We start from the raw sequence: 14,037 nt of genomic DNA, 5'->3' as shown, positions 1-14,037 counted from the left end.
TACATCTTTAAAACTAGTAAGAGCTTTTTTATGATGTGGTTATTTTTTTGGATAAGTGTTCACATGGATTAGAGATGTTCTCATTTTTCTGTTACATTGCTGTGTTCCTTACATTTCATCTTGAACTCAGGACAAATGTTTCGCTTTAAATAAAAGTTAATAGGTGTAGTATAGGCAGACATTAAATATCAATCCTGATTGTCCAAGTAGAAACTATGGAAATCTTGTGTTGCTTTTGTTCTTATAGTATGAGTTTTAAAAGGTTTTTACATTTTTTTTTTAATATTGTTTCAGTTAAGATAAAGTATCCTGTCACTGTTTTAACAGGTAGAGGAAACAATGTCTTCATTGGCTGAAGTGCAGCGATTGGATAGCTTTCTTTATCTCTACAAACAGCATATAATTCAGCTTATGGAATGGGTTTCGGTATCATGTGATTGTTGGGCCTGCTATTCACCAGAAATATTACAGTTAGATGTCATCGCAACCCATTCAGGTACGACTTATTGAGTAGTTCTAAAAAAAATAAAGTGATAATCTCCATAGCCTGCGGACACATTGTGTTTTATAATGAATAGTGTGATATTCAGAAACTTCACAAGACTACGATGGAAAGCAAATCAAAAATGTTGAAGCAGCTCAAATTCCAAAAGACTCTTTGGCTGCAAGGAGCATACTAAAAGCAGTTCTCTAAAAACACACTTTCAGGTAAATGAAATAGATAAAGATTATGGAGAGATGAACTGATGTACCTCATGTGTCCAGAAGTTTATGTATTTTTTTCATCTATTCACCAGTCTTATGAAAGATACTATCTTTCTGTAGAAAAATTTTCTCCCTTATGTTCTTCAACACATTGCTGTGTATAGATTAGTGAAACACTTTGGTGTACGTTCCACCTAGCTTCAGATCTGCACAGTGAATGTTCCTCCGGTGCACTCCCCAGATTGCATCTACAGGCAAAGGATGCAAGGACAGGCAGTCCTGGTCACCTAGACACCCATTTTAGGTTATTTATTAAAATGGAAAGTCCTTTTTGGTTTTTCCTTTCTGTTAGTTAAAAAGGGGATGTAGACAGCTACTTCAGCTACAGGTAAAATACTATTATTGCTACTGCAGATAGTTAAATTGTGGACAGGTATGTTTTAAGGGACTTTATCTTCTGCATTTAATCTTTGAATCTCAAAAAAAGCCTCACAAACCTATGTGAAACACCCACTTGCTGGTGTCTGCAGCAAACAGTGTAAGTACTTTTTCTTTTTTTCATCGGTGGAAAGAACAGAAAAGTTTTTTCAGCACAAGATCTGAGAGGCCAACTTTCCTGTATATTTACGCTCCCATTTCCATGACGGAGGGACTTCTAGACAGTTGTCTCTGTTTTCCTTAATGCTAAATAAATCATCAAATGTCTGGGCAAACATTCTGGCTTGCACCCAGCACTGGTAATATGCTATTGTCTGTGTTTTCTGTCTGACACAGCAGCTCCTAGAGCTATTCTTTTTTTCTTTGTTTTCATTCCCACACATACTGTTGTTTTTAATCAATTTAATCAGGTTTATTCATTTCAAATTTCTCAGTTTTTACTGTTTTTCAGGAACTTATGCTTAAGCTGAAATTAGCAATGCAGTTTATTTTATTTTCCATCTGTTGAATTTGCTGTTATCAGTTTGATATAATTGTAGTATCTTTTAAATGTCTCAGAACTCACATGAAGCAATGTATTTGAATAAATGCTGTGAAAATAAAGACCTATTTGTTGGCACAGAAATTTAGCAAACTGCAGTTCAACACCCTGTATTGCTTCAGTCTAGACAGTGAAGATTTGGGGAGGTTATTATTATTTTAAGCATTATATTTCCAGATATTATTAAATGCTATTGAACTCGGTTTGGAATCTTGAATACTTCAATCTGTCCATTCCATGTGTGAGGAATATTCTTGTCATCAGAAATGCCAGTGTTGTGTCTCCTTCTGGGTGGATTTTCTGAGTCACTGGAGTTGAATGGAATGTGCATCTCAAGGATGCAAAGATGAAGAAGTTCCTAGAGGAAAGTAGTTTATTGCAAACATAAAGCTGAAAGAGCAATCTACAGCAAGAAGCTTGCAGAATAAAGCATGTGTACAGTCTCTATGTATTCTTCCTCTTTAAAACAGTGCAGTTGTTAATCGTTATCAAGGAGAAAGGCACAAACTTCCTTCTGTTTTGGGAAAATCTTTTATTCAAATGTTGGGAATACAGCTTAAGATTTTGTTTGTTTGTTTATTGTTCAGTGGTGGAAACAATTTATCATAGGATGTGAAATGTTACCAAACTAGAGAATGAATTTGGAAAATATTTTTATTTCAAACAGCTTCTAAAATTCATCATATTTTAGATTTTCTTGTAAAATGCGAATAAGCATTATTTAAACATGGAGAAAGAATACTGTTCCAGTAATTCTGTTATCCAGGTTTTGAGGCTGACCCTTTCAAATGCCCTTTTCTGTGCTTCTGGGAGTCATGAGCATCTTTGCTTGAAGGCTGCATTTGGAAAAATGTCAAAGAAGAAAAAAAGCATAGTTAATGCTGCTGTTTGGAGTGGTGTCATGGTCATACCGGATTCAGTATAAATTTTCATTAAGTTCAATAAAACAAAAACTGTGCAGACCCTCAAACTTTCAGAGCTACATAGTGAACAGGATTAATCCTCCCCCCAAAATGTCATCTTGTACTGCTGGTTCCAGCAGCGAGCCGGTGTTGTTGATATGTCCATGCTACATAATGCAAGGCAATACAGCAGTACCAAGCTGCCTAGATGAGATCTGGGGTAAATGTTCTTCAGGGAGCACCATGGTGTTGTGGTTAAGACTGGGCGTACCTGAGCCTGTGCAGAGCTAGCTTGGGTATTTGTGCACTGCCTAATACGATGTAACATGGATACAACAACAGCTGCCATACGAGAGTGGAAAGTTAAGTCCTATTTTAATACCAGGCATATTACAAATCTTAATGCATTCACATATTAAACATCTAAATAGAATTTATTAGTACTCTGAAATAAGTTACATGTTTATATTCTAGGTCCTGTCATAGGTGAAGCTCTGAATAACTTTATTCTCATTCTTAAGACGTGTCTTCAACCAAACAAAGATCCCCAGATGCGGTTAAAACTTTTCACTGTTTTATCACAGTTGCTCCAGAAAGCAAGTGAAACTGTCAATTCTCAGGGGTAAGTAGAGTTCTAATTTCACACAGCTGTTTGAACACTACAGTGGCATTAAAAAGTAATGGCCATGGTAGTTATTTAACCCCTATAATTGTGTTCATGTTAGCATGTCTGGAGGAAGAAAGACTTTCCCACCATTTCTACAGCATATTTTTCTTGCTGTATTTTTTAACCATGTTTAGAAGGACAGAGTGCAATAATTTAAAGAAAATATAAATAAATTGAAGGCTGGACTTCCTCCACTGTAGTCTTCTTACCTCTGCCATGGTGGAAAATTAAAATGGATGTCATGCAGATCTGGATAGTTTTCAAAAAATAGTGAGCTGTAGTTGAAAAGAATACGTGTTTGAAAGCTAAAATGGGGATTCTTAGGAAATAAATGGAGGGGAGGGGTAGTATTTTGGTTTTTAATTTTTCTTCCAGCAAACTTCTAAATCCCTAAACTTTGCCCATAGTCATTGTAAGGAAACAATAAAACACTCCAAAAATGGGCAGTTAAAAATGCCCATGGTATAGCATGGTGTTTAAAAAGCATTAAACCACGTGTTTGATAAGGAACACTCTCAGTGACTGAAGATGGAAGTCTCCTGTTGCTTGGCACTATTTATGCATTGCAAGTACAATCTAACTATAATTTACAATGCTTATAAAACGCCTCTATTTATAACAATGCCAACAGTGGGGCTCTTTTGTCACTATTAATTTAGCTTTACTAGTACTGTAAACACTCTGCAAAGTTGTCCTGAATGCATAAACCATAGCTGCTCTGCTTGTCCCAGTGCCTGCTGCATTTAGGATGTAAATGTATTCTGATGCATTTTTTTTTCATTCTTAACTCTTAAAAACCAGAAACAATCACAGGAAACGTTCTTCCTAAAAGTACTTTGATAGCAATGGTCCTTTATACTTAAAAGTTTTTCATGATTCTGATGAGCAAATTGGCACTCAGTGGGCATTCTGGTATGTTGAACGTTCATTCGGGTTCCATGAGGCCATGTTAGTATGAATGTAGATGTATTTTTACCATTTTTAGATGTATTTAGTATATTCATGGCCTGCATCCTATAATAGTAGAAGGAGGAGGAGGAGCAGGAACCCTGGTGTTCCCATTTATTGGGGGATTCCGGGTGAGCTGAAGAATTCCTGCTGACTCATCCCCTCATAGATTTTGAGGTAGTGTGCTTAAGATGAAATATAATGAAGCTGACTTTTTTCATCTGAAAGCTTTTGTGCCACGTGTATTGTTATCTATTTCTGAATTTTCATGATTCAATGTTAAAATCCCTATTCATGTGAAAAATCTCTTTTCACTGTAGTCAGTGGATTACTTGTTTAAATAATCAGGTAACTGAGTGGTAGTTACAAGGTCATTCTAGATACATAAGAATCTTCCTAAAAGAAAGAAAGCACTTTGAAAACTATTTTAAGGGTTCCAGGATCTGGCTAGTTGTAAGCTAATCTGTTATATCTCACATCTGTATCGTCAGTAACTGAGAACGCAAAGACTATGGAGCCAAGAAATGTCACCTCATGTGTCATGCCCTGAACACAACAATGATGCTTATTAAGTGTGGAATAATGTATTTCAGTCTAAAAATGGCTAATGCAACTCTCTCCTATCTATTTATTTTCTTTTATGGGCTAATTTTACTTCTCTTTATTTACTGCAGAATACATTATTAGCTTCTGTTCATCTACTATACCAGTGTAGAAAATAATAAATGTGATTGTTTTTAAAATATCGAATATGTTTATTCTTTCAAAGTATTTAATCAAATTCAGACCTGGTAAACAATTTAGTCTCACTGGCATTTCTTCTCTATACATTTTCAGTTATCTGGCTCCAGCTCTTCTTCCTCAAAAACAGAATTGCAGGTTACAGCAGAATAGAATTTGAAGAACTGAGTTAAATTCTCTATTCTGCCTCTTATTGTGATCTACAGAAAATCATTTAGACTGCATCTAAGCAGTATAACAGGTACATTACATGCTACTGAGTCCTGACCCACAGTGCTCCTGACTAGGGTGGCTAGGAGGTAGGAAGGACTTCTGCATTAACACAGAGCCTTATTAATTATTTTTCTCACCTGTACAGTAGGATTGATAGCACTTCTTTATCTGAAAGTATCTGAAGTAGACAGGTAAGTATATTAAGTTAAGTCACGTAGGTACTGCTGGTAGAGAGAGATGAGCAGTGCAGGACCATATGGAGAACATCGCCAAAGAGTAAACTTTTGTTTTGACAGTAGTCAAAGTAAATAGGATGAATTAAGAAAATCTTTCATCTGCAACCCAATCATTTGGGTAAATAATGGAGCCAAAGAGGGGAGAAAGAAAACCAACTCACTGATCTGCCACCTTCACTAGGATTCCCAGGAAAGGGAGAAAATAGAAGAATATGTTTCAAAGTAATGCTCTCAGCAACTATAACCACACATCCCACCAGCTCTTCAGAGATGGCAGTGATGGAAGTTGTTTTGCTCAGAGCAGTATGAGTGAGTAGCCTTTTGTCAAGATTAGATACGTCCAAGTAGGTTAATAGAGCTGTTGTATGAACAACTCTTGGCCAAGGATGGCCCAGTCTAACTCAGAATGATCACTCTGTCCTCTAACAATGAGAGCAATGCAATGGATTTTACCAGTAGGCTTATCTTCAGAAACTAAAAAGCAGTAGAGGGAGCTAAATGACTCTTTGAAGTCTTGATTCTACTTACCATTGTCACAGCAAATGTGTTAATGTAGGAAGTAGCATGTAAAGTTCTTGTGTTTGAAGATTTGTTTTGTTTGCAAAACATTTTGTAAAAGCAAATCCAGTTTTGTTTTGAATTACCTGGGTTTAGGATACTAAGTTTGCAAAAACCAAAAACATACACAAAAAACCCAAAGCACAACAATCCACAAACATATAAAGCCAAGTGCAGCAGTGTCATAAAAGCAGAAAAGGAGCCAATCCAGAACAAAAATGTATAAAAAATAATTAACATGGAATGAAAGTTTAAGTAATTAAGTCCACAAAATGGTAGTAGCAATTTTAATGTAAACCCAAACTCTGCTTTTTGTAACTGCGTAAGCATTAGGTGTTATTGTATGAACAGATCACGTTTGAGTTATTTCATATCCAGTTGAGAATAAAGACTCAACTCTGTAAATACAGATAGCACAGACAGGGTATGTTCTTTCATGGAAATGGCTCGCTTTTAGAATTAACTTACATAAGTTTGCAACAGTAAGATCTGAAAATGGAAAGAGGGAGAATTGAATTGCATTGGCAACAGCAAAAAATATATCTTAATGGTAATGAGAGATAGTGTAGTGAAGCGGTAATAAGTTCTGGTTACACAATCACATTCCCTGCTGGCAGTAATTTCTTTAGCTCCTTAGAAAACATTCTAACAGTTTAGATAGAAAGGCTTGGAGTTACTACACTAAACACAGTTGTGTGGTCATTTAATTTTGTTTGAGTCTGTCATGACTGAGTCAGATAATTGCCAGATAGCGCTTTACTCATTCTCTTTCAAGGCACTAGAACAGATATTCTCACAAATAGCATAGCATTATGGTTAACATAATGCTGATGGAATTTACCTTTATGTTTTGACAGATTGGGTTTTCTTTGCAGTTTGGCAGAAAGCTTTATTAAAAACAGAAGCAACTACTGATCAGATAGCAAAGTAGCACAAATAGCACAAAGCTTTTTTTTTTTAGCTTTGGAGCTAAAAGGAAATTCAGAATGATAGTGATCATTAGTTATTTTTCTGGCAACTTTTTGAATAAAAAATTATTAATTCTCAAAAATGTATTTAAAATAATCTAAAGGGTTTTGACAAATTTATGTGGCCTAATGGGACATCAGTTTTCTTGTTATTACTGAATCTTAAGTGCCATCTGCTGGACAGGAAGCAAGAATGGATCTCTGACTCTCAGACACTGAGTACTCCCTTAGCCAAGGAGCTGAGCAGCAGCCAGGTGTATCTATTTTCATCATGTTGAAGATAGAGAGTTTCAGGTTTTTGTGTGTGCAATAGATGATTAATGTCTGGCAGGCTAGCTGGTCATACTTTAGTTGGATTAGACCTGGATGACATGGTCTAACTGCAGTGGGTAGCTGCAGGAAATAAGCAAATTGCATTTCTTATTACATTGATGCAATATTATTATAGAATTTTTTAATTGCTGGATTATCATTGCTGGATGATTTTGTATTGCTATTGTTGGGATTTTTGTAAAAGTACTTGGTGATTTTTTGTTTGTTGTTAACATCTACCCATTATATTCCTCCTGTGGCTTGGCACATCTCTGTAGGAGCAAGTTATTCATCCTGGAAATGTACAACTCTTAGAAAAAAGTCAGCAACAGTTTGTTCCCTTTCTGCCAAGCACCAGGGGTGTGATGTGCTGTTTTGCACTTGGGTGGCTGCAGTCCACATCTGCGGGAAGTTTGAATAGAGTGGGACACAAGTCAAGGTAGATTTAGTCTGTTACTTTTCAATCCATTTTGCATGCTGCCAGCTGCTTTTTAGAGGAGAGAGGCACAGCAAATAACCTGAGCCTTAATTATCTAGTCACAGCCAGGCACATGTGTCTCTTTGATGCAGTTAAGTAATTTTTAACTTGTGTGTAAGATCTAGATCTTTTTTTTCTTAATTTAAAGTTGTTTGAGCTGGAATTAAATGAGTGTGAGGGGATACTGCCTATTGGACTTGCTGACTCACAGCAACTTTTAGCATTATAATAGCCTGTACAGCAGAGTACAAGGAAGAAGCATCAGCAAAAATATCAGATTTGTGTGTTTGTAATGAAAACAAACTAGTGTTGGGACTGGCACCATCAGAAAATCCTACAGGACCTCTCATCCTTGAGGGAGACTGGTTTCTGAGCCAAGGGAGAGCTGAAGTAGGCTGTGTAGACTCCCTGCAGTATCACTAGCTCAGGTCTCATCAAGAGCATTCATACTTTTCACGTTATAAATACTTTTCACTGGACAGTCTCAAAGGGCCTTACAAATATTAATGAATCCTCACAGCATTCATATGAGGTGTTATCTCCACTTTGCAGACGGAGAAAATGAGACAGAGAGAAGGTAAGTAGTTTACCAAGATAACACAGTGAGTCATGGGCATCGTCTGAAGTGGGAGAAAGTCTAGCCTCCCCTTTCCATGAATGTTAGGTATTTGTTTAAATATTATCTAGAAAAATTAAGTTATGAAAAGCTTATCACATACACTATAATCACATTGGCTTATAAGATTTTATTTATTTTTTTACAGTCTTTTTTTTTTCTTTTCTGCCTATGTTTCTATGACAGAAAATTCTCTTTTACATCCTGTCAGTCTCTTTATCACTTTCTCATGAACCTTTATTTTGCTTTCTTATTTTTGGCTTCAGGCTGTTCCCTAGCTACCTTGAGACTTTGATAAAAGACATACTGGCTCCTAATCTGCAGTGGCATGCTGGAAGAACAGCAGCTGCCATCCGCACTACAGCTGTATCGTGCCTTTGGGCTCTTATTCACTGTGAAATGCTTTCACCAAAAGAGGTAAATTCTCTCTCATCAAATGTACTTTGAAATCTTAAGCAGAAAGACAAAATAAATGCAAGGGGCGAAAAAAGAATAAATCCTTATTGTAAGTAATATTTTCAGATGGATGTGTAGTTTTCATAATAAAATTCATTAATTGTAATTGAGTATTAATAATGAAATGATCGGTAGTGGAGGGACAATGGTATCCTGATAAGAGACCTGAGGCCAGCAATCTGGTAAGCTGTAGTACTCACCATTGTCAGATTTTGTAGATCTTTGTTCTAGCTTAATGTCTGTTCTGTTGCACAAAATACTAACTATTAGGACAACAACTTGGTGCTACTGATGTTACTGGACCCCTAGCCAGTGCCTGTGCAGCAGCACTGCAGCTGGCCAGGACAGGCTTTTGTGTAACAGGGCAAAGACAAGTTGTCTCTTTGCCTTGGAGCCCACAGGTCCATTTGGGAGAAAAAAAATCTAGAAGATTCCGGAAAAGGCAGGAGGACTTGAGATGGAATTTGAAGGGTATCTGTAGAAACCGAAGTAGAGAATTAACAAGGAGTACACTTAAAGAAACATTAACCACCATAATGGCTAAGGATTAATTGAATTTGAGAGGTTTTTGGAAGCTTGTTTGCTAACTAAAATAGCATTTGCAAATGATGCACTGGAAATGTGTTAAATATAAGGACATTTAAAAAAAAATAATTAAAATGTTATTAAATGTTCATAGTCATGTCTTTAAAACAGACCTTAAATGAACAAAGTGCTTAAACACATGTAACTAGTTGAGTTCACATATCTGAAAACATTGATATCAGAGACTACTGTTCTAGTTAAACATTTTTCTGAATCAGTGCCTTAATGCCATTTTTTAATTAATGTATAAGAAAGGTACATATTGAAATCAAATTATGAAACTCACTAAAATACTGTATTTACAAGTCTTTACTTAAATGCTTCCTTTTAGAATAAGAGCACCATCTACTGGTATGTACACATAAATCCTCATCTCCAAATTATTTAAAGTTCTGCCAACAATTTTTTAAAAATAAAAAGGCAAGTAAGTTTAAAGCTTTTACAAGTTACATAAAACTCATCTGCATATATACTGAGCATTCATGAACTGGATGATCGACTGGTGGATTTTCATTTGCCAAGCTTGCTTAGAGGCAAAAATAGAGCTGTGTAACTTCCAAGATTTTCAGGTTAACTTTTATAGTTAACTTTTTCTTTATAAACTAAGCAAGCCAGTATCATTCAGACCTAATGGTAACCGATGTAACCACTAAGGGTGTTGTTTCAGAGTGACTGAGAAGCTGCTGCTCTTCTATGCTTTTCCTGTTAATTGTAGATCTTAACAGTCAAAGATGGGCTAATGCCCCAAATCATTGCCGCCATGGATGAAGACTCTAAAATTACTCGACTGATGGCTTGTCGTATTGTTGGTGTTTTTTTAAAAGTCTGTGGGAAGCAGTTTGATGAAGATAAATTTACCACCACTTACACAGGTAAGTGTAAAAGTTTAATTTTTATAAAAGGTTTTTTTAACTAAGATTTCCATGCTGAAGAATTTTAGTTGCTACTTTACCTGAAGTATCATAGTTAGCTTAGCTTTTAGGGGTGAAAAGCATCGGGCTGGAGCAGTAGGCAGTCACTCTACAGCTTTGGATTCACTGTGCAGGTTGTCCACCTGCAGATGCACTGTGGCTGGTAGCAGTGAAAGCACTGTTACAGACTAGGGAGTGACAAAAGCTGCTTTATGGCACTATGGCATCTGGCTTTAATCCCACGTAAAGAGCAAAAAGCCTTTAAACAGTTTGAGGTGCAAATAGAGGCAGATTTTACATAGACTCGGTTTCTCAGCCGTTCTTATTTCGCTCCCATGTGCATATTCTAATGCTATTTCTGTGTTCTCTTATCTGGTGTTTTAACTATTTGGGTAATTCTCCCCCAGAGTAATTTTATAGATATTAAGGAAATGGAAAAAGTGAAGTGCTGCACAAAATCATACCGTTAGCAGCATTTTTATGTATGAGAGGCAATTTAATGTCTTAATCCTTCAGAGACTAAGATGTGGTTTTAAACTGATAAGTGAAACTGCTTAAAGTGTATAAAGTACACATACACATTTTAGAAAATCAAGGTGTTAAACACTTGAGTAGGTGTTGTTGAGTGGGACTCCAACAGCGCTTGCTTCTTGCAAGGCCTTTCCGTAGCAGCTTTTTGCCTGCAGTATTTCATTTCATTGAGGTGGTGTATTGCAGACCAGTTGATGTGCTTTGGAAATGCCCTCGCTCTCAGTCGAGCAGAACTGGGCAGTATTCCCAGCGTTATTATGCATTAGACCACTAGATGGAACTTCACTCAACATTCCGGCCTTTGCAAGGCTTGCCAGTTTTTCATCTGCATTGCTTCCTAGTTTAGACTATGTGAAATAATGTTCTAACTATAGTGAAAGCAGAACAGTAATGCATTATATAAATGGTAGTCACATTGTTCTCCTTGCTGTGTTTCAGAGTGCCAAGAGCAAGCCATTTAATTTTTACCAGAAATAGAGCTGAATAGGTAGTGGGTTGGGTTTTTTTATTTAAAAAAAAAAAAAAAAAAAAAGATGAAGAAAACCCTAATCTAGAGTGCTATAATGTCAAGGAGCACTATTATCTGTAGTGCTTCTTAGGATTATGTTTAAATGCTAAACAATGAATCAGAAGTACAGTCTATGCTACGTAACGGATTTATGTTCTCAGAAATATATATATATACACATAAATTGGACTTTCCCAAACTCAGCTTCCTAATGACTGATACTTTTTCTTAAATGTCACAGTAGAAATCGTAACAACAGATATTTTTATTTTGGATAAATTCATGATCAGACAATTGTCAAAGTACATCTTTCCATCTTGCATAGTCAAATAGTCTGCAATGCAGTCATTCACTTAAACAGTAATATTTGATAGAAATGCTGTGCTTTATAAAGCATAGAAATACTTAAACTCCTGTAATGCATTAATAGACATTCATAGCACCTTGTTAGAAAAAGTGCTAGAGAATGTTCAACGAATCTAAATAATTTTGTATATTTTTTAAAGGTTTTTGACAACAGTCCAGTAACAATGTACTGTGTGGTTTTAGGAAGAATGTACTACGGGTATTTGTAATGTAATGACAGAAATATGTCATAAATGCAACAATAATTTCAGTGATGACAACATACATTTGTTTTTTCAAATGCAAAAGATAACTTTGCTGTTCACAGCGCTGTTTGCTTATGTATATGTACATATATATGTGCTTCTTTCCAGAAGTTTTAAAGCGTCTGGATGATGCTTCATGTGATGTACGCCTGGCAGCTACTCACACCTTAACTAATTGGTTTAAATGTTTAGAAGACAGTGACATGAAATCTGCAATGCAAAGTCATATTGAGTTTCTGTACCAAGAACTGTTGATACACCTCGATGACCCGGATCAAAATATCCAAAATGCAGTCCTAGGTAAGACTTGCAGTCATTTTAAACAATGCTTTTTTAATAATGTTTTAATAATAGTGTTATATGAAAGTAACACATACACCTAGAGGCTAAGCCAAACAGGGTGGAAGCTTTCCTTTGGGTTTCAGTGAGTATGCACTCAGACCTTTTACCTGTATGCAGGATGTCATGTTTTATCTAGCATTCACCAGAGGGGGAATATCAGTGCATCTGATGTACCGGAAGACTTTATAGATGGTAAACAGGATATGGAGCGTAGACACAAACCATTGCAGGATGTGACCATATCCTAGCTTGCTTGATGGATTCTTTGGAATTTATTAGTGTATTGGTCTGTGTTCAAGCATGTAAATGTCAAAATACAGACCTCAGCAAATGCGGGAGGAATCAGGCTGTCATGACTGCACAACTTGTAGAACAACATCCAGGTTAGGTTTTGGGTACTTTCTGAGGGAACTTGGATAGAGAAATGCAGAGAGGCTAATGATTTATAAAAGGTATTTTTGTTTTACAGAAGTTTTAAAAGAAGGAAGCGTTTTATATCCAGAACTGCTCGTGAAAGAAATTGAAGGGGTTGTACATAAGCATCAAACACCAGTCTATTGTAACCAACTGCTACATCACATTCAGTCAGTCAAAGAATCAGCTTTATGAATCAGTGTGAAAATTCTTTTTAGTAAACTGAATGTGAAATCTGTATGATCTGGATTACTTTCATTTGCTTAAGAAAGGCTGAGCAATAAATAGATTGTTTTTTCTTTGTAAGTTCACTATTGGCTCATTTAAAAGTCAAATTGGCACAATTCTGTGTTCTTTGCTGTTTGAACTGTTCTTTGTATTTGCTAGCAATAAAACAATGTTTTAATTCACTTTGCATTGGAAGTTTTTCAGATAAAAGATTTAAAGGAGAAATGTTTTTCAGAAATTTGACACTATAATTGAGAAAGACAGCTATTACTTTGTTAAATAAATTTAATATCAAAGTTCTTAATGTGATTCAGTGAGGACTCAGTCTTTCAAGGAACATTTCAAACTCTGGATAAAATCAGACTTTGCAGAGTCAGGTGTGTGAGAATCAGTTTTATCAGGAAAAAAACCCACCCAAACTTCTCTTGCATAATGCAGCAAAATTCTTGTAATGTTTTGAGTACTCATTATACACATGTATAATAGGGACAGATTCTGAGTAGGTGTCACTAAAGGAATAGTTCTTATTGTATTACATTTCATGACTGAGAATAAAGCTTAGCTTTTTTAATTAACGTTTATACATAGGAGGAAATGTGCTATTTTGTCATTTAGATTAACAGTATTTATATTTTTGTATTAAATATCAGATCTGCAGTTTTGATGTTTGTACCATTGTGCCTTGGAAAGCAAGCAACATTTGTTTGCATATTACATTGAAATTAAATTATGCAACATTAGGTTAAAGTTTGGTTTATTTTTTTTAAAGAACCTTTGTAGTGTGTAAGTTTTAGTGTTGTCTTATATTCTCAACTATGTAATAAAGTAAGTGAGCTCCTCAACTCTTGTCTACGTCATTGTGGGGTCATGTGCTATTTATTGCACACGCAAATCATGGAAAATTAGGATCCTGGTTTTTTGGTTTGGGTTTTTTTTTTTAATTATCTGTATTACAGACAAAAAGTGTTCTTTGGCTTCTAACTCCCAAGTGCCTTGGCTTGGTATCAACTCTAAAAACAGGCTCAGTGGGGTTTGGTAATACTCCTTATGCTGCAGGAAGTCCTCATGTTTGCTTATTCTGAGCTAACTTTACCTTTTCAGATTTATGACATAATTATTAACGAAACC

The 14,037-nt window shown here is 35.8% G+C and overlaps 1 protein-coding gene across 2 annotated transcripts in view; it reads left to right on the top strand.

Annotated features, from left to right (window-relative positions):
• DNAAF5 (dynein axonemal assembly factor 5) overlaps positions 1-13,751 on the top strand; it is a 30,520-nt gene extending 16,769 nt beyond the window's left edge. For both annotated transcript variants that reach the window (XM_074919126.1, XM_074919127.1), the window contains exons 8-13: positions 328-496; positions 3,061-3,208; positions 8,590-8,740; positions 10,080-10,236; positions 12,034-12,225; positions 12,737-13,751. In XM_074919126.1, coding sequence (XP_074775227.1) covers positions 328-496; positions 3,061-3,208; positions 8,590-8,740; positions 10,080-10,236; positions 12,034-12,225; positions 12,737-12,876 — 957 coding nt within the window. In that variant the 3' untranslated portion in view covers positions 12,877-13,751. The remainder of the gene's footprint in view (positions 1-327; positions 497-3,060; positions 3,209-8,589; positions 8,741-10,079; positions 10,237-12,033; positions 12,226-12,736) is intronic.
• The last annotated feature ends 286 nt before the right edge of the window (positions 13,752-14,037 follow it).

This window comes from Athene noctua, chromosome 15, assembly GCF_965140245.1.
Source record: "Athene noctua chromosome 15, bAthNoc1.hap1.1, whole genome shotgun sequence".
In the NCBI taxonomy this organism is placed as follows: domain Eukaryota; kingdom Metazoa; phylum Chordata; class Aves; order Strigiformes; family Strigidae; genus Athene; species Athene noctua.
Note: the sequence above shows the minus strand (reverse complement) of the source record. Positions and strands in the feature narration are given on the sequence as shown.